General features: G+C 43.4%; 1 protein-coding gene across 1 annotated transcript; it reads left to right on the top strand.

Moving 5' to 3' along the window:
* The first annotated feature begins 20,486 nt into the window (after positions 1-20,486).
* Positions 20,487-26,828, top strand: LOC140497552 (phosphatidylinositol transfer protein beta isoform-like). Its single transcript, XM_072598647.1, has 12 exons — positions 20,487-20,591; positions 20,935-20,965; positions 21,112-21,260; positions 21,360-21,451; positions 21,627-21,634; positions 21,734-21,808; positions 22,986-23,069; positions 23,262-23,339; positions 23,451-23,555; positions 24,084-24,206; positions 25,296-25,365; positions 26,475-26,828. The coding sequence occupies exons 1-11, from the start codon at positions 20,572-20,574 to the stop codon at positions 25,341-25,343; spliced, it is 813 nt and encodes a 270-aa protein (XP_072454748.1). The 5' UTR covers positions 20,487-20,571; the 3' UTR covers positions 25,344-25,365; positions 26,475-26,828.
* The last annotated feature ends 831 nt before the right edge of the window (positions 26,829-27,659 follow it).

Genomic DNA, 27,659 nt, shown 5'->3' with positions numbered 1-27,659 from the left:
TACGAAATACTGGGGATACAAAAAAAGACAAAAGACCATCATTTCCTACAAGTAACTTACAATCTAATGGGGAGACAACATGCAAATACGTAGAAAGCTTAAGTACAAAGTCAACTGAAAGTCATGTCATCATCTTGAACACAACATACAAAGCAAGCTTTGTAATAGGAAATACTTAACAGAAGGAAAGCACTCGAATTAAGTGGGGTGGGGTGAGATTCTGCCACCTAATAAATGGGCTGTACTATAACCAAGCAATCCTACTTCCTCCAAGTCATGTTTGATGGTCAGGACCCTCTCTGCTTTGGTGGCTGTAAAAAAGCCAATCACAGGCAGCACACCTGAAGACTGCTGCTGTGAATGATTTCAAGGGTCTAATGTGTAATAGTGATGTCCTTAAGTAAAACATGTCATTCAATCAATATTAAGTATCCAAGTAAAGTCCTTTTTCAAAATATCCCATTATCCACCACTAGGTCACTGTAAAAACAGTCTTCTCAATCGGTATCAGGTGTCCAGGTGAAATCCTCTTTCATCTTAATACAAGGTTGGCTTCCAAGTCCCATGGCTCTTTGTCAGTGGCCTGACCACTCCTGACTCTCCCTGCATTCACACACAGGCAGATCTCTGCTCCTGCTCCATGTCTCAGCTCATGAGGACTGCTCTACTCTGCAGCTTCTGTCTCCAGGAAAACCAAGCTCAACAGGGCAACAACAATACTAACACACACCACCAGCACCATCATCTCAATTCACTCCTAAAGACCAACAGATAGGGCTTCTGTCTGAGAATTCAACACAGACCAAGAGACAAGACTAGTGTCTGAGAAACAGATCAACAGACAGGGCTTCTTTCTGGATTTCAGAGGTCTTCCTCTCTGCTATCGGAGGTCTGATGCAATATATATACACTGTTTCTAGTTAAAGACTTAATTAATCAAAGGCAAGATTCAATGAGAGGCACTTAATTGTCTAAAACAGAAATAACAAAAGATCCTACTTTGCTTGTTATTACACTAGTTGCCTATGGTGGGTGGGGGGAAGTGCCATGTACTCCCAAGGACCCCACCTTCATGACTTTGTTGCCCAGCTACCCTCAGGACTTGGAAGCTGGGGCTGGAGCATTGTTAAGACTGGGACTTGGCTCATTAGAGCCTGCACCTGAAAGTGCTTGCAACAGCAGCGTGGGGAGGATATACACTCCGAACAGGACTTTATTTGACATTTTGTTTTGGATTGAGGAAGGAGAAGCTAGTTGCTCACTCCCCAGAGATTGCCCCCTCCCAAAGAATGATGTTATTATACGAATTCTGCAAATGTAAAGTTCATGATATGTTTATTTTATGGGAGCTATATTGTATTTACTTAAGAAATGTTAACGCCTATGCAGATACCAGTTGCCCAGGTAAAGGATGTGAAAGATCTTGGGGCCAAATGTAATGCTAGTAAGATTAAAGATCTTTCCCACCCATTGATGGGCCCACCCATTAAGGAAAGCTTGATTAAGGGAAGCCTACACTTTTTGTTAATTTCTAATAAGGCATTGGTTCTCAAGGGTTGTGATACCCTCTGGCTCTGAAAAGCATATAAATACTGTGAGGTGAGGTTTTACTTTGGGGCTTACTCATTAGAAGTGTTCCTTTGGTCAGACAAGACTCTGGACAGCCACTAAGGAGCACCCCAGGCTTTGAAAACCCAGAAGTTGGTGTTTCTCCCTCTGGTGTGCATGATCAGACAGTTATCTGTCTATTGATCTGTGATGTTATGTATTGCTTACAGTCAGACAGTTGGAAGCCCTGTCTGTTGGTTGATCTTTGTTTCTCTGTAATTTCTCTGAAGTTCAGGGTGCTGACTTTTCCTCCTAAACTAAGTGAATGATATATGTGCTTGATTAAAGTGATTGTTGAACCCTCAAAAGTTGCCTTTCTTTTTAGAAAAGCAGGTCAAAGAACCTGTGATAGTAGGCTATCTGAATGTGTCAGGGTGCTTGCCATGTCTAATGGCCAGGAGCCTCTTTGCTTTGGTTGCCTCTGTGTATAGACTGGCCTTCAAACTAGCCACAAATTTGCCATATGGCTCATAGTATGTTTTAGATGACAATATTTTCAGGTCACTTGATTCAAATGCACTAAAAACTACCTTGTTATAGGTATGAGGCATGAGGTCTATACAAGCTAGCTGTTTCTGGCACATAAATAATTGAAAATCAGCTTGGTCTAGCTTATTCTGTACAATTCATTTCAGTTATCCAAATACAGTCTATTCCCACAGCCCAAGTTCCTTCCCTCTTGGCTCATAAATTGGCATTGTCTCATATAAACTGAGGCTTGGGAAGACTTTAAGTTGGGCTCTGGAGAAGACAAAGAGTATAACAACTTTGTGCAGCTCTGCTTCACTTAAATCCAATTCAGGGGCAAATTAAGACATCCCCCTGGTAATGTTATTGGCCCTCTTCCAGAACAAAGGACGAACAATCTTTAATTCCATTATGTTTCTGCTCCCAAGCACACACTGAATTCTGCTCATCTGACTAATGAACTTTTCATTCTTCCTCTAAATGGCCTCACTCCCTAGCCCCCAAAGTTGCATAAGTTCCCTTCTAATTACTATGATCTTGAACCACTGAAATGAGATCTCACTTATCTGCTAACAGTTAATTATTACCTATACTTGTTTACCATATTATGTGACACCAGAACATGCCCCTTTGTGTACATACTCTGTGATACTTGGGGGCACTGAAGTAGTGATATTAGCCCACATTAACTTCTATGCTGCCTTCCATAAACCTACAGAAAGGTAGTATGTCACTATAATAATTATCCAGTGAAAGAGTGCAATATCTGATTTGTCCACTGGTTGGCATGGGACTCAATCTGTCAGCCAAATGGTCTCAGAGTCTCTCTGAAAAAAAGAGGGCCTTCCTGCCTACTCTTCCACCCTTATAAAGTCTTTCCCTCCAACTAATGAGTCCTTCCTTCTAACCTCCTTTTGAGGAAGTACCCATGCCAGCCATGCTCACGTCAAAAATAGCTCAGCTCATGACGCTACAGACTAGTTTTCCACTTTGCCCTGTTCAGAGACCTTCCCCTTTATAGACATACACCCTGGGGTCTTCAACTCTCTGATTCTGTCCCTCTGTCTCTCTTTCTCTCCTCCCCACCTCCACCATCAGAATAGAAGCCAAATGGCTCAGTGGATAGACTTCTGGGCCTGGAGTCAGAAGGACCTCAGTTCAAATTTGGCCACAGACACATATTAGCTGTGTGACTTTGGGCAAATCACAATCTTTGTTTGCTTCTGTTTCCTCAATGGGGATAAGAGCAGCACAGGGTCATTGTGAGGACCAAATGACGCAAAATTTATGAAAAGGAGCCATAGAAATGTTTCTTCCCTTCTTTTCCCCTCAATCCCAAATGGTAGCCCTGGCAATGTTTGACATTTAAACTAGGGTATCATAAATATGACTCAAAAATATTAAAAACAGAAAATTGATGACTCGAGAGTCCCCATCTCACAATCTCACATTGTCTTTCTCTCTCTCTCTTTTTTTTTTTTATTTTGCCTTCTGGTTCTTTTTTTTTTAAATTTAATTTAATTTAATTTTTTTATTTTTTAATGTTTAACAATCACTGCCATATCATTGCGATTTTATCCCCCCCCACCTACCCCTCACTACCCCTCTCCCTCCCCACGACTGCATACAATTCTGTATAGATTCTACATATACTTTCCTATTGAGTATATTTTCACTATAGTCATGCTATCACATTGTCTTTCTCAGCCAACCACCCCCACTTTCACAGGATACAGGCACTTAACATAGAGTAGCCACATAGTGTATTAATTATAGCAGTGAACATTTTAAAATTCTGCCTTGGGGCAACTAGGTAGAGCAGTAGATAGAGCATGGGCCTTGGGGTCAGAAAGGAGCACCTGGGTTTTTAAACCTAGCAGAAGATACTTACTAACTGTGTGACCCTAGACAAGTCAGTTTACCCTGATTGCCTAAAAAATAATATCCTGCCTTTATTTTAGGATCATAGATTCACAGCTTATGGGAACCTTAGAGGTTATTGAATCTATACCACCCCCTCCCCCTATTTTACAGGTGGAAGGCTCAGAGAGAGAGAAACTTGTCCAAGGTCACCCAGTTAACATGTAGCAAGGTGGGATTCAAGTACAAGTCTTTCTGACTACAAATCTGTCACTCCATCCACCACATTTCCTTTGGAAGGCCTGCAATGTCTCCGCCATCTTTACCATAAGGCACAACAAACAACTCTCTCTCAAAATCGTTCCCTCAGAGTGGAGCATTATAATGACTTCTGTTACATTTACTATCCACTTCAATTCTTTTTTTTTTTTTTTTGTCATTTAACAGACCCAGCAAATTATAGCAAGAGAAACAAGTCTGTTTCAAGCAGGAACAACACTAGTGATATCAAAACAGAAATGCAGGCTATTCTACTGTATATAAGGATCCCCATGGCCACATAGTGACTTAGAAAACCACATGTTTTTATATATTTCTTTTTTTTTTTAATACATCAACACATTAAAATCGGATAGGAACTACATTTTAATCTGGTTTGAGCCACACCTGGAGGGTTGTGGGCCTCATGCAGCCCATGGACTGTGCATTCCACATCTCTGGATCACACTATGTAAAAGACAAAACCACACTCCAGACCACAGAGTGTTGGCACCTTCAGTCCCAGGATGTTCATTCACCATTATATAATTTTTTAAAGTGCTTTAAGGTTTGCAAAATGGTTTTACAAACCTTATCTTGTTTTGTACTCTCAACAACCAGCACTGGAAGGTGGTGCTATTATTATTGCACCCATTTTACAGATGAGGAAAATGAGGCAGACAGACTTTATATCACTTGTCTAGGGTCATAAAGCTAATAAATGTCAGGCTGGATTTGAACTCAGTTTTTTCTGAATCTAAGTCCACCGCTCTATCCTGGAGTCCACCTAGCTGTCTTTATGTATCCAGAACCACTTAGAGGCAACAGATTCTAGCAGAGCTGTAACTAGGATAGGAAGGCCCAGTCTTTGTCCCAGGGTGTTAAAATTTATTAGGTACTGATAGCACTATTAATTTCTCAGCAGAATTTCGTTGTTGTTCAGTTGGTCACGTCTGACTCTGTGACCCCACTTAGGGTTTTCTTGGCAAAGATACTGGAGTGGTTTTGCCATTTTCTTCTCCAGCTCATTTTACAGATGAGGAGACTGAGATAAGCAGGGTTGAGCAACTTGCCCAGGGTCACACAGCTAGTAAGTGTCTGAGGTTGGATTTTAACTCAAGAAGATAAGTCCTTCTGACTCCAGGCCCAGTATTCTTTTCTCTTTGCCACCCAGCAGAATACAGACAAGCAAATGGTACTTAGTGAGCAAGAATAGTTAAAATAGGAAGCTACCAGTTGGTATTCACTTCCCTCCCCAGCCCCTGTGGCATCCCAGGTGACTTCCTTTCAACTCAGCTTTCACCATCCTGCTCCACAACCTCCATTCCTGGTGTCAGCCTCCCCAGCAGTGGCCTTGAGGTGTCCCAGGGATCCTGTCTCCAGCTACCACCCTGAATTCTTTTTAAAGAGTCCATTTTATCCCCCCACCCCTTCCCTAGGCACAGTGATTTATCTAGTTATGGATCTGGACTCCCAAGGTAAAGAGGTCACAAAAACACTTGAGAGTATGAGGAAAATTTTCAAAACAAAGAAATATGTCTTGCTTCCTGTCCCTACCCATTCTCACTAGCCTGCCAGTTATTTTCAGCTATCATCCCTTACAATACCAGCTTGCTTAGGAACAGTTTTCATTAGGGTGAAAAGAGAACTCCATACCAGCATCTTGTCCTTGCTCCTGGTGCTGGGCATCTGGGGGTATCTGTTCTCCTGCCTTCTTTGTGCCTGTTTTCTTAGTTAACGATGATTTCCTAGACACTGACATTTTGCCTGACCTAGCAACTACCTATTATACTACTTCTTTAAAGACTAAAAATCATCACCAATAAATATTTATTGAACATATGTAGGGCACTGTGCTGGGCACTAAGGAAATATAAAGATGAATGAGTCTATCTTAGAGGCACAGACAACCACGGTGAGGGGACTACACAGAATATATATATATATAAATCAGATTGTAGACTAGCCACATCAGGCAGGGAAAGAATGGAACAGAGAGTAAGTACTACGAGATTCTAGAGGAGGGAGAGAGAGTCTGAGGTTTTTGGAAGGGATAGAACCCATACTGGGCTTTGAGGGCAACTCAGAACTTGGGTGAATAGGGAGGAGGGCAATGCCATTTCATCAGGAAGTCAGTGTTTCATAAATATAGGTGCTGGATCTAGAGAGCTAAATAGGCAAAGCATGTTTTCCTAGCAATTTTTGTCAAACAGTGAGATCTTATCCCAAAAGTTGGGGTCCTTGGGTTTATCAAACAGTAAATTGTTATATTCATTGGCTTCTGTGCTTGAGTACCTAACCTATTCCTCTGGTCTACCCCTCTATTTCTTAGCCAGTACCAAGTGGTTTTGATGATAGCTGCTTTATAATACAATTTGAGATCTGGTAGGGCTAGGCCACCTTCCTTAGCATTTCTTTTCATTAGTTCCCTTGATATTCTGGACTTTTTCTTCTTCCAGATGAATTTTGATATTATTTTTTCTAGCTCTAGAAAATAATTATCTGGTAGTTTGATTGGTATGGCACTGAATAAGTAAATTAATTTAGGTAGAATTGTCATTTTTATTATATTAGTTCAGCCTACCCACAAGCAACTGACGTTTTCCCACTTACTTAGATCTGACTTTATTTGTGGGAAAAGTGTTTTGTAATTGTGTTCATATAGTCCCTGAGTTTGTTTTGGCAGGTAGACTCCCAGATATTTTATAGTGTCTACTGTAGCTTTAAATGGGATTTCTCTATCTCTTGCTATTGGACTTTGTTAGTAATATATAGAAACACAGATGATTTATCTGGGTTTATTTGGTAACCTGCAACTTTGCCAAAGTTGTTTATTAAAGCATTTTTTTCTGTAAGAGATACGGATGGAAAAGATAGTCAGGGTCAGCCTATGGGAGACTTGGACTGTAGCTCTCCTGTTTGTTGACTCTCTGAAGAGAGAGCTTGCTTGGCTTTCCAACATGTATTTCCTGATTTATTTCTGTTTACTTTCTTGGTTTCTGCCTCCACTGTTGCCATGAAACACAAACGGTTCCTCCAGAGTTTTTCTATGGGCTTTCCCAGGAGCAGACTCACTCAACCTGCTTCATCTACGGACACCTACAACCAGGCATGACAAGTCCTCTCTTGTTTTCATCCTGTCACATCCTTAAATTTGACACTAAGGCTCTACTTGTACAGTCTGTTCCCAACCTAGGAATATTGTGTTCCAAAAGTTCATTTGTGGGTCAGCTGGAAACTTCAGCTGTATTTCCTCATAGAAACAATGTGGTTAGATTCTCAGGCCAATTCTCAAATGCCAGTTAACCCATAAAGTAGTTGAATTCCTATTCCAATATCATTCTATGTCCTAAAAGCTATGCCAGTGGAACATAAATTCTGGAAGGTTGATTAATTCAGCAAATATTTATTGAGCCCTTTCTATGTTCAGAGCCTCATCACCAGATTGTCTCCAAGGGATGAATTTTTCAACCACAGTGACTCTCTAAAGACCATCTTAAAAGGTTAACGGTGCCTCGATGAAACAAGCGCCCACACCAATGAAGTCATACACCCTCAAAGTATTAAAGATGATGCAGAGCGGTAGGGGATGTACAAAACCTGGGTAACTGGCTTAGTAGATCTTATCCAATCCAGAAAGGGGTTAAGACAGCAACACAGGCAATTATATTACACAACATTATGTGATAAATATAATAGAGAGTTGCAAAACAAAATTCTGTTCTAGAGGGAAATTTATTAGCAACCCAAGGGATCAGGAAAGGCTTCATGGCAAAGGTAGCATTCAAATTGTGCTTTAGGGGAAGGTAGGAATTTAAAGAAAAAGAGAGAACACCTTCCAGGCAAAGACAATAATAATAACAACAACAACAAAAAAAAAACAAGCAACAGAGAATACTCAAGTAGTCCAGCTGAGATGGAACACAGAAGGGGTACAAGAGGGTAACAGGAGATAAGGATGGGAAGGTAGACTAGAACTAGATTAACGATGACTTTATTTGTCAAGCAAAGGAGTTTTAATTTTTTTCAGTAGTAGTGGGGAGCCAAGGAAGACTTAAGAGTAAGGGAGTGACATGATCTGGTGTGCACAGGAAAGGTTAAAGAAATAGCATGAAGAACATTTTGGAAGTGGACTGGAGAGTACAGGCAGGGAAACCATCAGGAGGCTTTTGCAGTCATCTAAGTGGGTGGTAATGAGGGCTTATAATGCTTAGTGGCAGTGGGAATAGAGAGCCACAGACAGGTACAATTCCATTTACTTCAACCAATACTTATTAAATACCTCCTATTTGCAAGGCACTATGCTAGGTTTTAGAGATGCAAAGATAAAACCAAACAGTACCTGCTTTCAAAGAGTTTACATTCTGTAGGAGAATGTAGGAGGGATACAACACATTTTATATTATTAAGCAGAAAATGGGGTGGGGAGGAAGCTGAAATTAGTGTACTAGGAAAATTTGAGTAGGGAGTTAGAGACCTGACCTACCTGTTGACCTTGGGCAAGTCACTTAACCTCCTTTAGCCTCAGTTTTCTCATCCTTAAAAATGAGGAAGCTAGACCAGATGGCCCTTGAGATCCTTTGTACTTTTAAATCAATGACCCCCTGATCCTATGAACTAGGAGAATCAAGGAAGGATTTATAGAGGAAGGAAGGAAACAAACATTTATTAAGCACCTACTATGTAGTACTAATATTATTCCATTTAATCCTCAGAACAACTCTGGAAGGCTTTTACAGTTAAGGAAATTGGGGCAGATAGAAGTGAAATGACTTGTTCAAAATCACACAACTAAGTGTCTGAGGTAAGATTTGAACTCAGGCCCCCACTTCTGTCCATTGAATCACCTAGATGCCTCTGCAGGAAGATGACAACTGAGCTGAATCTTGGAGCAAGAAAAGGATTCTGAAATAGGAAAGTTAGGAGGAAATACCTTCCAGGCATGGGAAGTGATTTCCATATATTATATGTGTGTGAGATAGAAAGTTCAAAGGCAGAAAAAGACAATATCAAATTTGCGGGAACACTTAGGAGTCCAGTTTGGCCAGAACGTAAGAGTTGTGAAGGGAAATAATATAAAATAAGGCTGAAAAGTAGATAGGAGTCACATTATGAGGGTGTCTTAAAAACCAGGCTTAGGGGTGTGTTTTTTATATTGGAGACAATAGGGAGCCACTGAAGATTCTTGAGCAGGAGGATGTCATGGTCAGAGTAAGGCCTTAAAAAAATTATTTTTATTTATTGCAGATCTTTTTGTAGTGGAAAAGAACTAGAATTTAAGGGGCCACCCATCAATTGTAGAATGACTGAACAAGTTGTGGTAGATGAATGTAATGGAATTTTATTGTGATATAAGAAATTACAAGCAGGCTGGTTTCAGAAAAATCTGGACTTATTTGAACTGATACAAAGTGAAGTGAGCATGACCAGAACATTGTACACAGTAACCGCAGTACTGCGACGACCAACTGTGAATGACTTAACTGTTCTCAGTGTTACTGTGATCCAAAGCACTTCCAAACGACTCATGATGAAAAACAATATCCACCTTGAGAGAAAGAACTGATGGAGGCTAAATGAAGATGGAAGTATACTGTTTTTCACTTCCTGTATTTTTTGTTTTTTCTCCTTTTAATCTGTTATTTCACAACATGACTGATATATAAGATTGCATTATTGGACAGGTATAACCTATATTAAATTACCTACTGTCTTAGGGAGGGGGCAGGTGAGGGAGGAAGAGAGAAAATTTGGAACTCAAAAATTTTAAATTAATATTTTAAAAAATTACACATAATTGGGTAAAAAATAACCTATTTTAAAAAAGAAATTATTTTAGTAGTTCTGTAAGTTTGGACAGAGAAGGAAAATATTGGAGGTAGAAAAATCATTATGTGACTATTTTTTTAGAGTGTTAACTTGTATCAATAAGTAGAAGTATTCAAACACTCAAATTTAAACTAAAAAATAGGATGTGTATTGTGTTTATACACACATACATATATGTATATATGTACATATATGTATATATGTCTATCTACATATACGTATGTGTACACAGTCATGTGGATGCATATACATATACGCAAATACCGAAACATACGATCACCTATATGTACATGCATACGCACATGCATATACATAAATATACATACATATATACATATATAAGAAAAGTAAGACAGTGGCCAAAGTGTCTTGCTTATTTCTGTTAACACTTTTGAATTTTTTAAAATGTTTTTAACATGGATTTCTTGTGGTTATTTTTGTCTTTAGTGACTTATTTGAAGTCAGCATGCATGTTTTCTTAGCTTTTTTTTCCCACTCTGTCTCATGTACCCTACCATTTCAGAATACCCAGATCTGTTCTGTAACTCTGTTTCACCTCATATTTCATAATACAGATCTATTCATGCACTTCCTTATCTTACGATAACTCTAGTTTGTTTCCAGAATTTTGTCCTTACAAATAATGCTGCCAGGAATATTTGTTCTGTTGATATAACTCAAGGGTTCAGATAGAAGCTCTGAGCCCACATGGACTACGTTCATTCTGGGGAATTTTATGTCCTGGAACATACAAGTTTGGTATGTCTCTCTCTTGGCCCTGACCCTTGGCACCAAAACTAACAAAACGTTAAACAAAGGACAGCTGTACTGGGGACAACGGTACAAAGGTAATATTTGAAAGCCCTTTAGTTATCTTGCTTAACAGATTCAACCATGTTATTATTAACCTCATTCTCCACATATTTAAAATCTGTAACTAGGAAGGTAATATGATTTACTCAAGGTCACAAAGTGAATTAATGACAGATTAGCCCAATACTCTGTTTTATATCATGATGCTTCACCCCTTCCCCCAACTGAATGCAAGGCCAATGATCATAATTGTCATTTATAGAAAGTTTACAATGTATACTTCCATTACCTCCTTTGAATGTCACAGAAAACTCTGAGAAGTTGGTTCTATGGACATTATTATCCCCATTTTTACAAATAAAGACACCAAAGCCAGAGATTAAATGACTTGCTCATATCCAGATCTTCTTGGTGTTCCCTGTCCACTACCTAATACTGCCTCAGCAAGAATGGGGAGCAAGGTTCCCATCAGGAATCAAGGTTTAGGGGAATTTCCCAAGGGCCTGGAGATCGATGAGGAATGCTAGTTCCCCCCACCTGCCCCAATCACTCTGCTTTAGGTGATAGGCAGCTAGGTGGTGAAGCAGATAGAATGCAGGACCCAGAGTCAGGAAACCTGAGTTCAGATCTAGAGTCACAGACATATACTAGCTGTGGGACCTCTGTCTTCTTCCTCAGTTTCTTCAACTGTAAAAAATGATAATAATAGCACCTACCTCCCAGAGTGATTGTGAGGATCAAAAGGGATATTTGTAAAGGTCCCAGCCCTTTGCAGGCATTTAATAAATACTTATTCTCTCCCTCCTTCTAGAGCCAGCACCTCCTTTCCCTATACTCTTCCCAGTGATCCTACAACTATCAACCAACAAGTGTTTATTGGGCACCACCTGCTACAAGCTTAGTGGGGAATGAAAGAGAAATATGAGACCTGGTCCCTGATATCTAGGAGTTCGGATTAATTGGGAAGACATGACTCCCACAAATAAAGAGTAGTAAAGAAAATATAAGAATGTGTGTTTTTACAAAAACCATAGGAATTCAGAGGTGGGGAGAGGTGGTGGTGGGGATGAGCCTAGTACAGCAAGAAGACTGCTACATCGGCCATCAAAGCATATACTTTCAAAGATTTCTGCTTTCAAAGTTTCTCCCTGGGTAACTTTGGACAACTCCCTGGGCTGTGGTTTCCTCATCGGTGAAATGGGGTGTTAGACCAGAAAACCTCTGAGGTCCCTTCCAGCTCTATGTATCTATGTTCCCATGGCTGAGGAGACAGCTACTCAAGGGAGCTGGTTAGGCCCCATTGGAACACTGTGTCATCACCAAGGTGAAAGGGAAGTATTTGCTGACCACCAAGTGTCTTCACCTTTCAGCTCAGTACTAATGACTGACTCTAATGGGCTATTTGAGGGTTGAGTTTTTGTCTTAGGCCTTTTCTGTGGTAGGTGAAATAAAATCTCTTCTATAACTGATGCTCATATTGTATGCTGAGTACTTTTGCAGGAAGGGTCCCTGTTACCCCTATATGAGAAGATTTAATTATGACCCATACCTACAGGGGTTTGTCGGCAAATGTTTAATTGCTACTCTCTCCCCAAAAAATATGCAGGACACACTTAAAAGTTTAATTTAAATCATTAGCGTTTTCTCCATCACTTCCTTAAATCTAGACAATAAACACAACTATAATTAAAGCCCTGATTTATAGTTTTTGTCGATTCCCAGGGTGTAAATGCTCAAATTCAAAATTGGAGAGCTGGTACTAACACACTCCTGCAACCACGGATCAGAGACACCCAATATCTATCCTATCTACCTTAAAGGACGGTCTTAAGCTCAGCATATTGGTCACATTCTGTGTAAATCAGTTAAAGCAACAAGCTTTTATTTCCCATGAGTTCCTACTGTGAACAGGGTCCTACACCAGGTTATACGGACCCAGGTGAAAGGGACACTGGACCTCACTTAATAAGGGTTTTTGGGAAGATGTAGGATTTTTTGCCATTGGATCAACTTTACACTTAAAAATACACATTTCCAACTTTGATCTATGTTCCAGAGTCCCAGTCCTATATTTGCTGGGCATATCCACCTGGATATGACCCCTCACATTCAACAGATCCAAAACTAAACACATCTTCCCCTCTCCCCCCACTCCTTCTGACTTCTCTGTTAATAGTAACGCCGTTTACCTCGTACTTGAAACCTTGGAGTAGTCTTTGGGTCTTCCCTCTTTCTTAGATTCCTCTCTTCATATCCGATCAGTCACCAAGTACTAGTACCAGTAGTATTAGTAATAATAGTGAGCATTTATATAGCACATTCTGTATGCCAAGCATTGTGCTAAAAGCTTTAGAAATATTATTTCATTAGATCATCCCAATAACCCTGGGAAGTAGGTGCTATTATTATCTCTGCTTTATAGATAAGGAAACTGAGACAAATAAAAATTAAGTGATTTGCCCAAGGTTAGACAGCTAGACAGGGCAGCTAGGTGGCATAGTTCCAGGCCCAGAGTCAGGAAGACTCGTCTTTCTGAGTTCAAATCCAGCCTCAGACACTTACTAGTTATATGACCCTGGGTAAGTCACGTAACCCAATCTGTAAAATGAGCTGGAGAAGGAAACGGCAAACCACTCTGTTATCTTTGCCTAGAAAACCCCAATGGGTCATGAAGAGTCAGGCCAGACTGAAAAAAAACAAATAAAAACTAGTAAGTATCTGAGACTAGATTTGAACTTAAGTCTTCCTGATTCCAAGTGCAGTGCTCAATCCACTGTGCCATTTAGCTGTTCTACCCTACCTTTAATGTCTTTTGTATTTGTGTCCTTCTCTCCATTCCCTTGGCCAATACTCTGGTCCAAGCCCTTATTACGTCTCTAGAGTGGGGCAGCTAGGTGGTGCAGTGGATAGAGCACCAGTGTAGGAGTCAGGAGGACCTGAGTTCAAATCTCACCTCAGACACTTGACACTTGCTAGCTGTGTGACCTTGGGCAAGTCACTTAATCCCAATTGCCTCATCCTGGGTCATCTCCAGTCATCCTGATGAATATCTGGTCACTGGATTCAGATGGCTCTGGAGGAGAAGTGAGGCTGGTGACCTGCACAGCCCTCTCTCACCCAAAAAAACCAAAGTCAAGTGCAAATCATGTCATTATTTCTCTGATGGGATAGTGTTCTTCAGCAACAAAGGACGAACACACACACACACACACACACACACACACACACACACACCTCTCTAGAGTATTGTAGTAGCTACCTCACAGGTCTTCCTGCCTTCTGAGCCTCTCCCACCTAGTCCATCCTTCACAAATGTGCCCAAGTCTTCCTAATGTACAGTTATCATTATGTCAATCCTGGCTCCCCACTGCCCAACATATATCAAGGTCCTTCAATATCTGACCCCAGCCTACATTTCTAGCCATATCTGCAACTGCTCCTTTTCCCAAATACTCAGAGGTCACATTAGTTTATTTACCCTCCCTCAAAAACATCTTGTATTTTCCCACTCCTGTTCTTGCTCACATTGTTCCTGGTCTGTCCAGGAAGGACTCTCCTCCTGTCTTCAATCTCCAGCTGTTGAAAGGTTCTCTCCACTCAAGGTCCAACTCAGGTGTCATTCCCCATAATTGAAAGGGACCCTTCCACTCTCAAGTCTCTTGTAGTATTTTATTTGGACCTTGTCTTTACTCTCATCAAATTCATCACATTTTATTTTTTATGGTAAATTGCATTCTGAGACAGCCTCTAAAATTTGCTAAATCTTTAAGGCACCAGACAAGGATGAGAAATGCAGGAGGCAAGGAGCTGAATTGCCTGGAACAGTCATGTAAAGAGAATTGCATAAGGACAATGTAGGGCTTTAAAAACAAAGAGGAGCATCTACTTTATAGGAAGCACACTGGAAACATTAGTGAGGGATCAGAGGATCACAGAACTAAAGCTGGAAGATACCCCGCCCCCCACCCCAGAGGTCATCTAGTTTAAGGTGCCCCCTCCCGCCCACTTTATCCAAGATAAAATGGAGGTCCTGGGAGATTATGACATGCCCAATTTGACCCCAGGTCCTTTGACTCCAAAACCAATGCTCATTGCATCACAACATGGATAGTGAGCCTACCATGTGATTCCAAGGAGGGATTGTTCTGTCCATGTCAAAATTGGCAGCTTTCAGATTGCTGGTGAGGCCACAATCACATGGATGCAAGCACATCAGCACAACCCAGACTGATACCCTGAGCTCAGAGGGACACCTGGTGGTTAATGCTGAGATTACGCTCAGAGTTTCTAGTGAAATCCCGACCCTGACAGGCATGGAGGCATGGTAGGTCCAACTGTCTTTCCAATAAAGTGCCCAGTCATATGAAGACAGGCACTTTTGCATAGAGGAAAACATCTGTACTTAATCCTTGCATTATTACGTATTTGTGTACTGTTTTATCTCTATTTTTTTTGCATCACTGATGGTTGAGGACTGCTTCTTCTCCTTTTGCCTTCAATTTTCCCCAACATCAGGGTCTTTTCCAATGAGTCCTATCTTCTCATTATGAAGCCAAAACATTTAAGCTTCAGTTTCAGTATGTGACCTTCCAGATAATAGTCTTTAAGTATTGACTGATTTGATGCCCTTGCTATCCAAGGGACTCTCAAAAGTCTTCTCTAGCACCACAATTCCAAAGTGTCAGTTCTGTGGCACTCAGCTTTCCTTACACTCCAACTCTCACAGCCATACATTACTACCAAAAAAACCATAGCTTTGACTATACAGACATTTATTGGAAAGGTGACGTCTTTGCTTTTTTAGCATGCAGTTCAGATTTGCCAATTTTTCCAGAGGTTAAATGTCTTTTAATTTCATGGCTGTAGTCACATCTGCAGTGATCTTTGAGGCCAAGAACATAAAATCTGACAACATTTCCATTTCTTTTCCATCTATTTGCCAGGAAGTGATAAAACCAATTGCCAAGATTTTTTCTTTATGTTAAGCTTCAAGCCAGCTTTTATACTCTCCTCTTTCACCCTCATCAAGAGGCTTCTTAATTCCTTTCTGTCACCAGAGTAGTATCATCAGCATATCTGAGATTGTTGATATTTCTTCTAACAACCTTAATTCTCGCTTTTGATTCATCCAGTCTGACATTTCATATGGTATACTCTGTGGCTAAGTTAAATAAGGTGAAAATATACCACCTCACCATACTCCTTTCCCAATCTTAAGCCAGTTGTTCCATGTTCAGTTCTAACTATTGCTTCTTGGCTTGCACACAGATTCCTCAGGAGACAAAGTGACCTGGTAATCTCATCTCTTTGAGGACTTGCCCCATTTTACTGTGATCCACACAATCAAAGACTTTAGTGTAGTCAATAGAATGGAAGTAGATGTTTTTCTGGAACTCCTTTGCTTACTCCTTAATCCAGCCAATGTTGGCAATTTGGTCTCTAATTTGTCTGCCTCTTTGAAAACCAGCCTGCTCCTCTGTTGATTCTCAGTTCACTTTTGCTAAAGCCTAGCTTGCAGAATCTTAAGCATAACTTTGCTGGAGTGTGAAATCAGTGCAATCATTTTGTAATTTGAACATTCTTTAGGTTTGGGGTGTAAACTGATCTTTTCCAATCCGGTGGCCACTGTTGAGGTTTCCAAATTTGCTGGCATATTGAATGCAGCACTTTAACCGTATCATCTTTTAGGATTTTAAGTAGCTCAGCTAGAATCCCATCACCTCCACTAGCCTTGTTATTAGCAATGTTCCTAAGGCCGATTTGACTTCATTCTCCAGGATGTCAGTAACAACATGATCATGGTTATCAGTGATATTAAGATCTTTCTTGTATCAGGTATCATGTACGGGACGGTTTTTATTTGAGCAATTATGGAAAATACATAGGACTACGTAGACCGAGTGGTTTTGGTTTTTGTTATTGTTGTCATTTGACCTTCATTTTCTTTTTTTAAAATTTTATTTATTTTTAGTTTTCAACATTCACTTCCATAAGTTTTAAATTTATTCCCCTCCCATGCACTCCTCAAGACGGCATGCAATATGATATGGCTCTACACAAACATTCCTATTAAACACATGTCCTTCATTTTCAAAGAGGACCAATGACATCTCAGGGCGATGTCTTAACTGGTGCATGAATTTGATATAAGAGAGGCATAGTTGCTCAAAGTTGTCAGCCTCACTGTCTCTTCCAGAGTCATCAAATGTTGGGGGTGTAAGCTCAGTTTTCACGTGGACAGTCTCGGGCAGGTAAAAGTGAGGACTTCTAAACTTCAGAGTTCTCACGAGGTCCCCCAGGGAACAGCTGGGGATTGAGGTGTGAAACACGGGCTATCTTGTGCATTTCCACCTCTTCTCAGTGGGAAACTTGCTGGGGAGAGCATCCCACGCTTGAGATTAGTCCGTGGTCTGAGCACACCTGTTGTTGATTAGCTAGGGGCTGAGAGCACGCACAGTATTCACGTGCAAACTATGTGGCGGGAGAGCTTAAGTAGGGACAGGAAAGCCTGAAGGCCCTCTTCTGGATGCGGGGGTCCCCTCCGGGGGCTCTTCTTGCTGCGGGGCCCTTGGAGGGAAAAGGGTCCCTTCCCTCTTCCACTCCCATCCTCTTGCTGTATGATCCTTGCCCCTTGGGAGGAGGAGGATTCCTCTCTCCTGATGAAGAATTCACCCTGCACATGTAACCAAGACCCTGAATAAAGCCTAACCCTTGTTTGAATCTGGAAAGTCTCTTCTTTCAATACGTTTATCCGGTTGGCCACCGAAGACCAGTGAAAAGGTAAGACTCGGGTAGTCCATCTGCCTCTAGGCCGAACAATCAAAGTGCAACAGCAAAAGTAGAGATGGCTGGTGATGCCCCAGGATGCCACAGATGACCTTGGTGTCTTTGATGTCTGACCAAATTCTAAGTGCACCATAGCTCTTGCTTCAGTCTCCTTCATGGCTACTGGAACAAATTGTTCTCATTTACCCATTCTGCAGGGCGAAGTCTTCATATGTTTGAGGTAGGTACCCCTCCTAACTCAATGATGGGTTTGAGGTTATCCTCAACCTGGTTTAGGCTGTCTACTGAGCAGTGTGACTGCTATGTACGCTATAGCTTCTTGAAATCAGGAGTGAAAATAGAGTGCCAGGTAGATACCAAAGCTGGATCAGCATCCCTGAAAGGAATGGGCAAGCCCTCACACCAGAGATCTAGTCCTGCTTGAACTACCCCCTGCCAATACACCCCAGACCTGGTAGTAGAGACTCAGTCAAACTGTGGATAGAAAAGTAGACCTAAGGACCCCAAATGAGCAGTTAGGCCAACAGAAATGCTGCACCCAGAGGGGAGCAGCATGTGGACTTTGCAAGGAGAACATTGGGACCCTGTAGTACTAGAGGTAAGTACCTCTGGCCCTGGGATCCTTATAAACAGATCCATGCTTAGTGTGCTCTAAGTTTGGGTTCATTCTTCCCACTGATGGTGTGATTATTTATGAGATAGAGCATCACAGATTTATGGGCAAATGCCTTTTAAACTACTGTAGTTATATTATCCTGGTAAAGGTTTTGAGCTTATTATGTCACCTGACTAACTATTAAATGTAGGTTCACCAGTGGGGGCTTCTCACCTATAGTTTTAGGAGCTTGGACCCATGGAGTACTAGAACCTATGAAAGTAGACACTTGTTTGGAAGTGGAGTGGAGGAATCCAATCTGTGAGTGAGAGACTCTATGGTCCCTTTTCAGTTCTGGTATTTTAGAATTCTAGTTTTTACAGAGTAGACACATAATGAGAGGATGCCTTGCATTGGATTCTGAAAATAGCACCAGGAGGGATAAGACAGGGCCTAAGATCCATAGTTTCAGGTTGAATGGTAATAATAGCAGTAACTCATTAATATAATACTAAAAGATATGCAAAGTCACTCTATATACATTATCACTAGGATAGTAAAATGCCTAGGTACCATGGAGTTTTAGATAGAGTGCTAGACCTGGAGTCAGGAAGAGATCTAAGTTCAAATCTAGCCTGAGATTTTTAGCTCAGATTTCAGTGTCACACTAGCTGAGTGACACTGGGCAAGAAACTTAACCTGTCTGCCTCAGTTTTCTCATCTGTACCTATCTCCTAAGGTTATAAGGGCACAGTTAGATACATGATTGTAAAGTGCTTTGTAAACTTTGAAGTGCTAAATAAATACTAGCTGTTATGATCACATTTGATTCTCACAAACTCTGTGATGGGTGTGATTAAAACATTTTGCAGATGTAGAATCTGAGCCTCAGAGAAGTTAAATGATCTGTCCAGAGTGACATACCTTCTAAGCATCTGAAGGTAGAATCTGAACTCTGGTCTCCCCAAGCATCAGTGATCAGTGGTACAGTGGATGGAGTGCCAGGCCTGACGTCTCCAAGAAGGCCTGAGTTCAAATATGACCTTAGATAGTTACTAGCTGTGTAACCTGGCTAAGTCGCTTAGCCTGTCTCAATTTCCCCAACTGTAAAATAGGGATTATCGAAGCACCTACCTCCCAGAGTTGTTATGAGGATCAAATAAAATGATAATTGTGAAGTGTCATGTAAATATTAGCTATTATACTTAAATAATAACATTATTGTTAAATAATCTATTCTAACATGAAATAATATTATTAAATAATGATATATTATTTTATAATATGTTAAATAATAATATATTAATTTAGAACAGTGACTGGCACATAAGTGCTGTATGTTGTTCTTCTGTTTGGACTCTTAGCGACCTCATTTGGGGTTTTCTTGGCAAAGATGCTAGAGTGGTTTGTCATTTCCTTCTCTAGCTCATTTTACAGATGAAGGACTGAGGTAAACTGGGTTAGGGGACTTGCCCAGGGTCACCCAGTTAGTATATGACGTCATATTTGAACTCCGGTCTCCCTCCACCCCAGGTCCAGCCCTCTACCCACTGAACCTCCTAATTGCCCCTAAGCGCTCAATAAAGGTTAGCTCTTATCATTCCTCAGTCCAAGTCCAGGATTCCAGCAAACATGTGGAACTGGAAGGACCCTTGGAGCCGAACCCGTCCGACTCTTTCACCTCATTTTACAGTTGGGGAAACTTAGACCCAAAGGAGGTATCAAGTCAAGTCACACAGGCAGTAGGAGGTCACAAACAGAATTTGAATCCAAGTCTTCTGAGTGCAGAGTCTCCTTTCTACTCTTCCCGGGGGTCAGTGAGGAAACACACACCCTTCAGGAACCTCCCCACCTTCTACCAGTCTCTTTGTTCACCTCTCAGGCCACACCCTCAATCTTGGACACTCCTAAAGGTGGAGCATTGAAATGGAAGGATCCTTCTCTTTAAAAAAAACTACAGTTCCCAGAATGGCTAGCGCCAAATGCTCGCCCAGGAGACGGGGTGGGGGTGGGGGGGGGGTGGGGGCTGGCGCATTGCCCGATGGGAATCGTAGTTTTTTCTGCCGGCGTCCTCTGCCAGTTGCATATGTCCTCTCCCGAGGGCCGTACTAGCTAGTATCTCTACCTGCCCGGGAGATGGGGGGGCGCTTTCTGGGGGCCCTTTAGGATGTTGTCATCTCCTTGAGACCGAAGCCTCCCGGCCCCTGCCCACCGCCGGGCGGAAATGGCTGAGATTGGGAGTTAGCGGTATTGTTGGGGAGCAGGGTCTCCAGTTTCCGCTTCCGGAAGGGGGAAGGGGTGGCCACAGGCCGGGGTGGGGTGGGGGGGTCCCCATTAGAGAAATTAGAAGCGAGATGGTCCTGATCAAGGAGTTGTGAGTACGGGTTCCGGGTCCGAACGGGAAAGAAGGGTTCGGGGGCCGGTGTTCTGCAAAGTGCCGGTAGGGACCCGGGACGGCAGGAGGGAGGCTGTGCACGAGAAATCCCTGGACCAGGAGGGAGGGGACTTTGCCCCAAATCCTTAACTAGTTCTTCGTGCGTTGGGCTTGTCCTGTGAACCTCTCTGGGCAAAACGGCGACAACCAGGCTTGCCCAGGCCCCCCATCTCGGAGTAGACCCAGCTCCAGAAAAGTCAGGATTGTTCGTGCAAGAAGAAAGGGACTGCCCCCCCAGCCCGCCCCCGCGCCCCTCACTCCGTGTCTCTTCTCCTTTTTGCAGTCGGGTGCTGCTGCCCTGCTCCGTGGAGGAGGTGAGCCTCCCCCCCTGCCCCTCCTAGCCCCCGGTGACGTCACCCCACCTTTCATTCTCCCCGGGGGTCCTCCCACCGGCTGCGGGGCCACGGCGGGGGGCCTCCCGCCGCCTGGGCTCACCCGGCTGTTTTCTCTCTACGCCCAGTATCAGGTGGGACAGTTGTATTCCGTGGCCCAGACCAGCAAGCATAACACAGGGGGCGGCGAGGGCATCGAGGTCCTCATCAACCAGCCCTACGAGGGGGGCCCCGGGGAGCGGGGCCAGTTTACCCACAAGATCTACCACCTGCACAGGTGAGGCTGGCCGGGGCTCGGGGACCCGGCCGGGGCTCGGGGGCGGTTCCGGCTCAGCCTGGACCTTTGGCCCCTGACTCTGGCTTCCTCCACACGCAGCAAGGTGCCGGGATTTGTTCGCCTGTTCGCCCCTGAGGGTTCCCTGGTGTTCCATGAGAAGGCATGGAATGCCTACCCGTACTGCCGGACTGGTGAGGACAGTTCAGGTGGCCAGGGGCCTGAGCAAGGGCGCTCCTTGTCCCGGTGCCTTCAGTGGGATGGGGAAGCTGGTGGCGGGCAGGCCCTGGCGTTACAGAGCTCTAACCTGTGACTCCTCTCTTCCTTCTTCATTTCTATAAAATTACGGACTGGCGCTGTCCACCTCAGTCATCACGGTAAGAGCCCCTCTTGTCCCAGAGTGGGGAGGGCCAACTCGGGTTCGGCTAAAACGCAGAACTTGCTTTCACTGAGTCTCCCCTTGTTTTTGTATCTAGAACGAATATATGAAGGACGATTTCTTCATCAAGATTGAAACCTGGCATCGTCCAGACATGGGGACTCAGGACAACGTGAGTGTGGTGGTGAGGTTGTTACAGAGCTGGCCTAGAGACAGGAAGAGCCAAGTTCAAATCCTGCCCGGGACGCATACCAGCTGGGTGCCCTGGGCAAGTCCCTTAACCTTTGCCTGCCTCAGTTTCCTCAACTGTAAAATGGACGTAGTCATAGCAAGTACCTTCTAGAGTTGTTGTGGGGACAGTTGAGGTATATATTAGCAAACTCTTAGCCCAGCGTGTAGGAGGTATTTGATAAGTACTTATTCCCTTCCCCTTGTGCCTAGATGTCTGGCTATGTTCCCCTGTAAGAACTTCAGTCAGTAGTCCTCTGTGCCCCACCCTCACTGTTTATCCTCTGTCCTTGGAGAAGTTAGGGATCTCCTGTACTGGTTATTTCTCATCCATCCTTATGTCCTTTATTTCCCAACAGACACTTGATTCAAGCAGGTCTACACACAGTTCTCCCATCATGCCTCTGTACCTTTGCCCCTTCATCTTTCCCTGCCCCCCACAAAAAAAATCCCTGTCTTCTCTCCTTCCATTCTGAAAATCTTACTTTTTTGTCAAGATTTAACTTGAAGCTCTCTTTTTCATGACTCCTTCTCCACCTCCTCAGGCCTCTTCCTTCTCCCCAAATCCTATCAGCAGCCCTTATCATCAGCTCCGCAAAGCTTAGTACTTTAATTGCTTTCTGTTTTACCTGTAGTAGGTTGCTTCTCACATTAGATTGAAGTCTTTGAAAGCCAGCATCATGTCTTATACTTCTCTTGTGTCCCCATACAGTGCCCACTACAGTGCTGAGCACCTAGTAGGTGCTTAATACATGCATGTTGATTGACTGGTATCTCTCATACCAGTTCTCTGCTGGGACTGGACAGATGTTACCAAGCTCCTCCTATGGTAGCCCAGCCTTCCCTCTCCAGAGAGGAGGTAGAATACTGAATCTCTACCACATAATGTAGTACTTAGTTTTACACATCCTGTCTTGTCTTGTTCATGGTTGATTCGTGTGCTTGATTATTCTTTATGAGATTATAAGCCCTTGGAGGGCATAGTGCCTTATGCTTCCTGCATTCCTCTCAGTGCCGAGCATATAACAGGTGCTCATTAAACACTTACTCATTGACTTCCCTCAACCTGCATTGTCTGCTTCCATCACAAGCATCCTGTCATCCCTCCACCCTTTCCCTAGGTTCACCATCTTGATGCAGAGACATGGAAGGAGGTAGAAGTGGTTCATATTGACATTGCTGATCGGACCCAAGTGTCTGATGAGGTAAATGAAGTAGAACTGGGGACCGGAGGTTAAAATACTTAAGTTTCAAGAGGGTAACAGATTCTGGGGTAAAATCTAGGGACCAGGAAGGGCAATGCCTAGCCCTCAGGAAGGTCAGAGGTCTGGGAACAAAGGTGTAACTTTAGCAGAGGGGGCTGGATTTTCTTTCACAGCTTCTTCTTTCCTTTCCAGGATTATAAACCAGAAGAGGACCCTGCTCTCTTCAGGTCTGTCAAAACAGGACGTGGCCCCTTGGGACCCAACTGGCAGGTAAACTATTCCCTCATACTTGCCCAGGCTGGGCAGGGTTGGGCTAGGTAAAGGCTTGATCTCTGAGGACTGTTGGGTTAGCAATTTGTCTACATTTTTATCTTTGTACAGACAGAATTGTTGAAACATCCACCCCATATGTGTGCCTACAAATTGGTGACTGTCAAGTTCCGATGGTGGGGGCTTCAGGGACGAGTGGAGAGCTTCATCCACAAGGTTGGAAGAGATGGATAGGGTAGTCTTGGGTTTTGATTGGGAAGGTGGGAGACTGAAAACCCAGCTTCAATCTCTGACATAAAGGGCTGAGATAAATATGTAAAAATCTTTTAAGACATAGGTAGGGGCCTGGGAACAATGGAACCCTGTGTATTTGTGACAGATGGGCTTGTGTTGGTGTACTTTTAAAGTAATGTATTATACTTTGAGATGATAAGAAAACTGGATAGATGACATCCCTCCACCCAGGAAACCAGGTATACTCAAAGATAAGGCAAAGTCCAGAGGCTTGGTGCCTTCTGTTGGGCACCAGGAAGTTGAAAAATTAGGGTGTCGAGCCAAAAGCAAGATCCCTTGGACTAGGTCTAAAGAAGTGCTCTTACCCCAAGAAGCTGATCAAGATCATTGGAGCCTGAGACCTTCGGGGCAATGGGTCAGAACAGTGCATGGACAGGTGGATTCAGGGGGGATTCTTGCATTTCCATTATGTGTGCTGCTTCTTGTAGAACCCTCCCCCTCTTCCTACAGCAAGAAAAGCGGCTCTTCACCAACTTCCACAGGCAGCTGTTCTGTTGGCTAGATCAATGGGTTGATCTGTCCATGGAGGACATCCGGAACCTAGAGGAGGAGACTCAGAGAGAATTGGACCAGGTAATAGTTCAACATGGGAATAGATGGGGAGAACTGGGAAAACTGATCAATCAGTCAGCAGTATTGATGAGCCATTACCATAATCTTCACACTTAACCAGGGCCCAATGGAATATAAACTCCTTGAGGAGAGGCACCATCCTGTTTTTGGATTTTTATCTCTGGTGCCTTGCACGTAATAAGAAATCAATAAATGTTTGAATTAATTGAATGGGGAGGAGAGAATAGAAGAGAGAGAAGACATGGAGAACTTACACTGCCTTCAAGGAGCTTATACCCTAGAGACTGATCCATATACTGTGTGATTTAGAGTGTTTTCCTCACAACAGCTCTATGAATGAGATAGTGCAAGCATCATTTTCCCCATTTTGAAGATGAGGAAACTGAAACTTAGGTTGTCTATGGTCATACAGCGAGGGAGTATCTGAGGAAAGAGTCAAACCCAGGTCTCCTGACTCCAAGGTTAGAAGTGGAATATTCTAACTGAGGGATCAAAGGTGCCAGCTAAGGCAGATGGATCCTGGACTGCTCCTCACCCAGCCCATGTTCAAGGGGGTTTGCAAATAAGGCAAGATGGGGTGATTAAAAAGGGTATCAGCCCAGCGGGTCTGTGAGCCAAAGGCTTTAACCTGACTCCCTCTCCTGCTACACGTTGTTGGGCAAGCCCCTTCCCTGTACACTTTGGTGTCCTTCTCTGGAAATGAAGAGAGTGGACCCAGGGACCACTAAGCTCCCTTCAGCCCTAGTGTTCTAGGGGTGTCTGTCTGGCTACCTATCTGTTCCTGTGTTTGACTCCTCTTGCTCTTTGGTTCCACCTCCAGACCTAGTATGGTTTTAATTCTATTTCTTTGGTTCAGTCCCAAGGGAGATTGGAGAAGAGATAGTAAGTGAAAGAACTCTGGAGTTAGCATTTTAGATTATATTTTAAATTATGTATTAGATCCTGGGAACAGAGCTGAAGAGGAAGAAAAACTGGGGAGGGATAGGAGGGATGTGGTCACAAACCTGAGAAAGGGATATATCAGATTGGGTTGGGGTTCCCATTTCCTAGCTCCCATAGCCTCCATTCTTACCCCACCCTCGGTTTCAGATGCGGAAGACGGGGCCAGTGAGGGGGATGAGAGCCAGTGATGACTGAGACCTCAGCCCGACCTGGGCAGGTAAGCAGGGCCCTGGAAAGATCTGCCTGGAAGGAGGAAGCACCAGCACTGCCTTTGAACATGGTAGAGTGGTGGTCAGTGGTATCCTACTTGGTAAAATGCCAGGCTTCAGGTGCCTCTGTCCTTCATGCCACCACTACCCAAGGACCTGGGGGGGGGGGGGCAGGTTCTTTGTCCTGGGCTGAAAACTTGGTGCTTTATCTCCTCTGTATCCCTCCTCAGTAGTGAGTCATCAGCAGAACCATATTCAGGCCAGTTGTTTAGAGTGCCAAAGCCTACTTTAACTCGAGGGTGAGGATGCTCAGGGTGCAGACTCTCCAGGCTGGTAATTACAGGTACACAGCATAGTTTCAGAGTGCAATCTTGTCCAGCTTAGGAGGTAAGTCTTAGAGATTTCATAGGTTGGGATTCTTTTTTCTTTAAATTTAAAATTATATATATATAGTAGCCATCAATAAAACCAAATATTCATCTATGTGAACAAAATTTTTTTTAATGAAATATCTACAATTCCAGTCTATCAGACCTATATTCCTCTATCAAGTTTCCCTTATACCAGCCTCTTCATGATTCATGGTCATTTCTGCTCTGGCCCCTCAGAAGTCTGCTCTTCTTCATTCCCCTGCTTCTGCCCTCAACAAAGGGCAGAGCTTGGTTTCCAAGTTCTGTGTCTCCTAACCTAAGAGGAGATAGGCCCTTTCTGCCAGAATCTCCAGGGCCAACCCTTTTGTTCAGGCAGTCTGCCCCAAAGGGAGGCTTCTGATTAGTCCTCCATCCCTCCACCCCTACTCCCTTCTGCTAGTCTCCTGCCAATTTCTCTTATGTCCTGTCTTTTCTCTCCCTTGTTGCCCCCTGATCAATCCCAGCATACCTTGTTTCAAACTTATCTTTACACTGATTATTTAGCTAGTCCAGCCAATTTTAAGTACTCTCTTTTTTTGGCATATATTTGTGTATATGAGGTCTTTGGTTTGCTTAGAACATGCATCTGATCTAGGGAAGATTCAGTAAAAACACAAATGGGAAAGCTATTCATTAGACCCTATCTCAGGAAAAACCAAACCCTTATCCCACCTTACCTTCTCAACTCCTTCTTCTCTCACACCCAGGTCCCTGCCCTGAGATGGAAAATTGAAGGGAATTTGGTGCAGTGTCGACTCAGTAGGCAGGAAGAAAGTGAAGCAGTGTTTTTGGGGTGGGGGGGCAGGGATGGGCTACCTGTCCACCCTTCTCCAGCTCTGTCCCACCATCCTCTCCCACCCTGGAGCTTTTCCCATTCCCAGAGACACCGGGGGACTGAGAGCTGGAGTAACATTCCGGGGCCAAACACTGCAACCGATGCTCCTTTTCAAGCCTGGAAAGGACACAGGGAGTAGAGGCAACTTGACCTACCACCGTTCCTGATGCCAGTGGAGTCAACGCTGCACAGTAATAAAGTCTACATGGGCCCGTAGGCCTCACCATGTTGTCTGTGAGGGTGTGTGTACTTTGAGGGGGGTGGGGAGGTGGGTCCTTACCTCCTGTTCTGCCCCTTAGGCCCTGGCTCCACTGTCTCTATCCTGGGCCTAATAATAATAACAATAGCTTACATTTGTGTAGTGCTCTGTAGTTCTCATTTGGTCCTCGCACAAACCATATGAGGCAGGACAAGAAACATCTATGTTTTACCAACAAGACTGAGAGTCAGAGAGGCCATGAGTTGGTCAAAGTCTCACAGAAGTAAGTAGTCAGCAGGGTGTACAGCTGGAATTTTTTGATCTCAAGTCCCCAATCACCTATATAGATATGGAACACCCTTCCTCAGCTCCAAACCCCTCAAGCACCCAGAATGGGCACTGATATCATCTCCCTAGGTGATTCAGGGGAACTCATTCCTGGCTCCTGGTTTTCCTTGTGCCACAGGGTGAGTTATGGGGAGATACTCTTTCTATCTTCATGGTGATGAATAGATGAAAGAGCTTTGTCACCTGGGAGCTGACTCCATAGAGGTTAGGGATTTCTGTTTCCCAGTAGTAGCAGAATTTTCAGACACCCATGGGAACCCAGAAAGAGGGCTTCCTTGCCTTCATGGTGAGCTCCTCAGGATGTAATTAATTGTAAAGCCCCTCCCACACCAAGAAAAAATGTGGGGCTGTGTGGGAGAGGGTGGCCTGGATTTGATTTCGCTGCTCAGGACACAGCTACTTGTTAACCAAAGCCATCTCCAAGAGTTCCCATTTGTTAGAACTGTCTTGAGGAAAAAAGAAAGTAAGAGGCTAAGCAAAACAAAATTTTGGAAAAACCAAAATTCTCAG

The sequence above is a fragment of the Notamacropus eugenii genome, chromosome 1 (genome assembly GCF_028372415.1).
Source record: "Notamacropus eugenii isolate mMacEug1 chromosome 1, mMacEug1.pri_v2, whole genome shotgun sequence".
Lineage (NCBI taxonomy): Eukaryota > Metazoa > Chordata > Mammalia > Diprotodontia > Macropodidae > Notamacropus > Notamacropus eugenii.
The sequence above is the reverse complement of the archived record's forward strand: the minus strand, read 5'-3'. Positions and strand labels throughout refer to the sequence as shown.

Excerpts from the sequence above, each read along its gene's own strand:
- LOC140497552 (XM_072598647.1), top strand. The coding sequence starts at position 20,572 with ATGGTCCTGATCAAGGAGTT. Across the intron at positions 23,070-23,261 it reads GGACCCAAGTGTCTGATGAG|GATTATAAACCAGAAGAGGA; the intron begins GTAAATGAAGTA and ends TTTCCTTTCCAG. Across the intron at positions 24,207-25,295 it reads CTCAGAGAGAATTGGACCAG|ATGCGGAAGACGGGGCCAGT; the intron begins GTAATAGTTCAA and ends CCTCGGTTTCAG.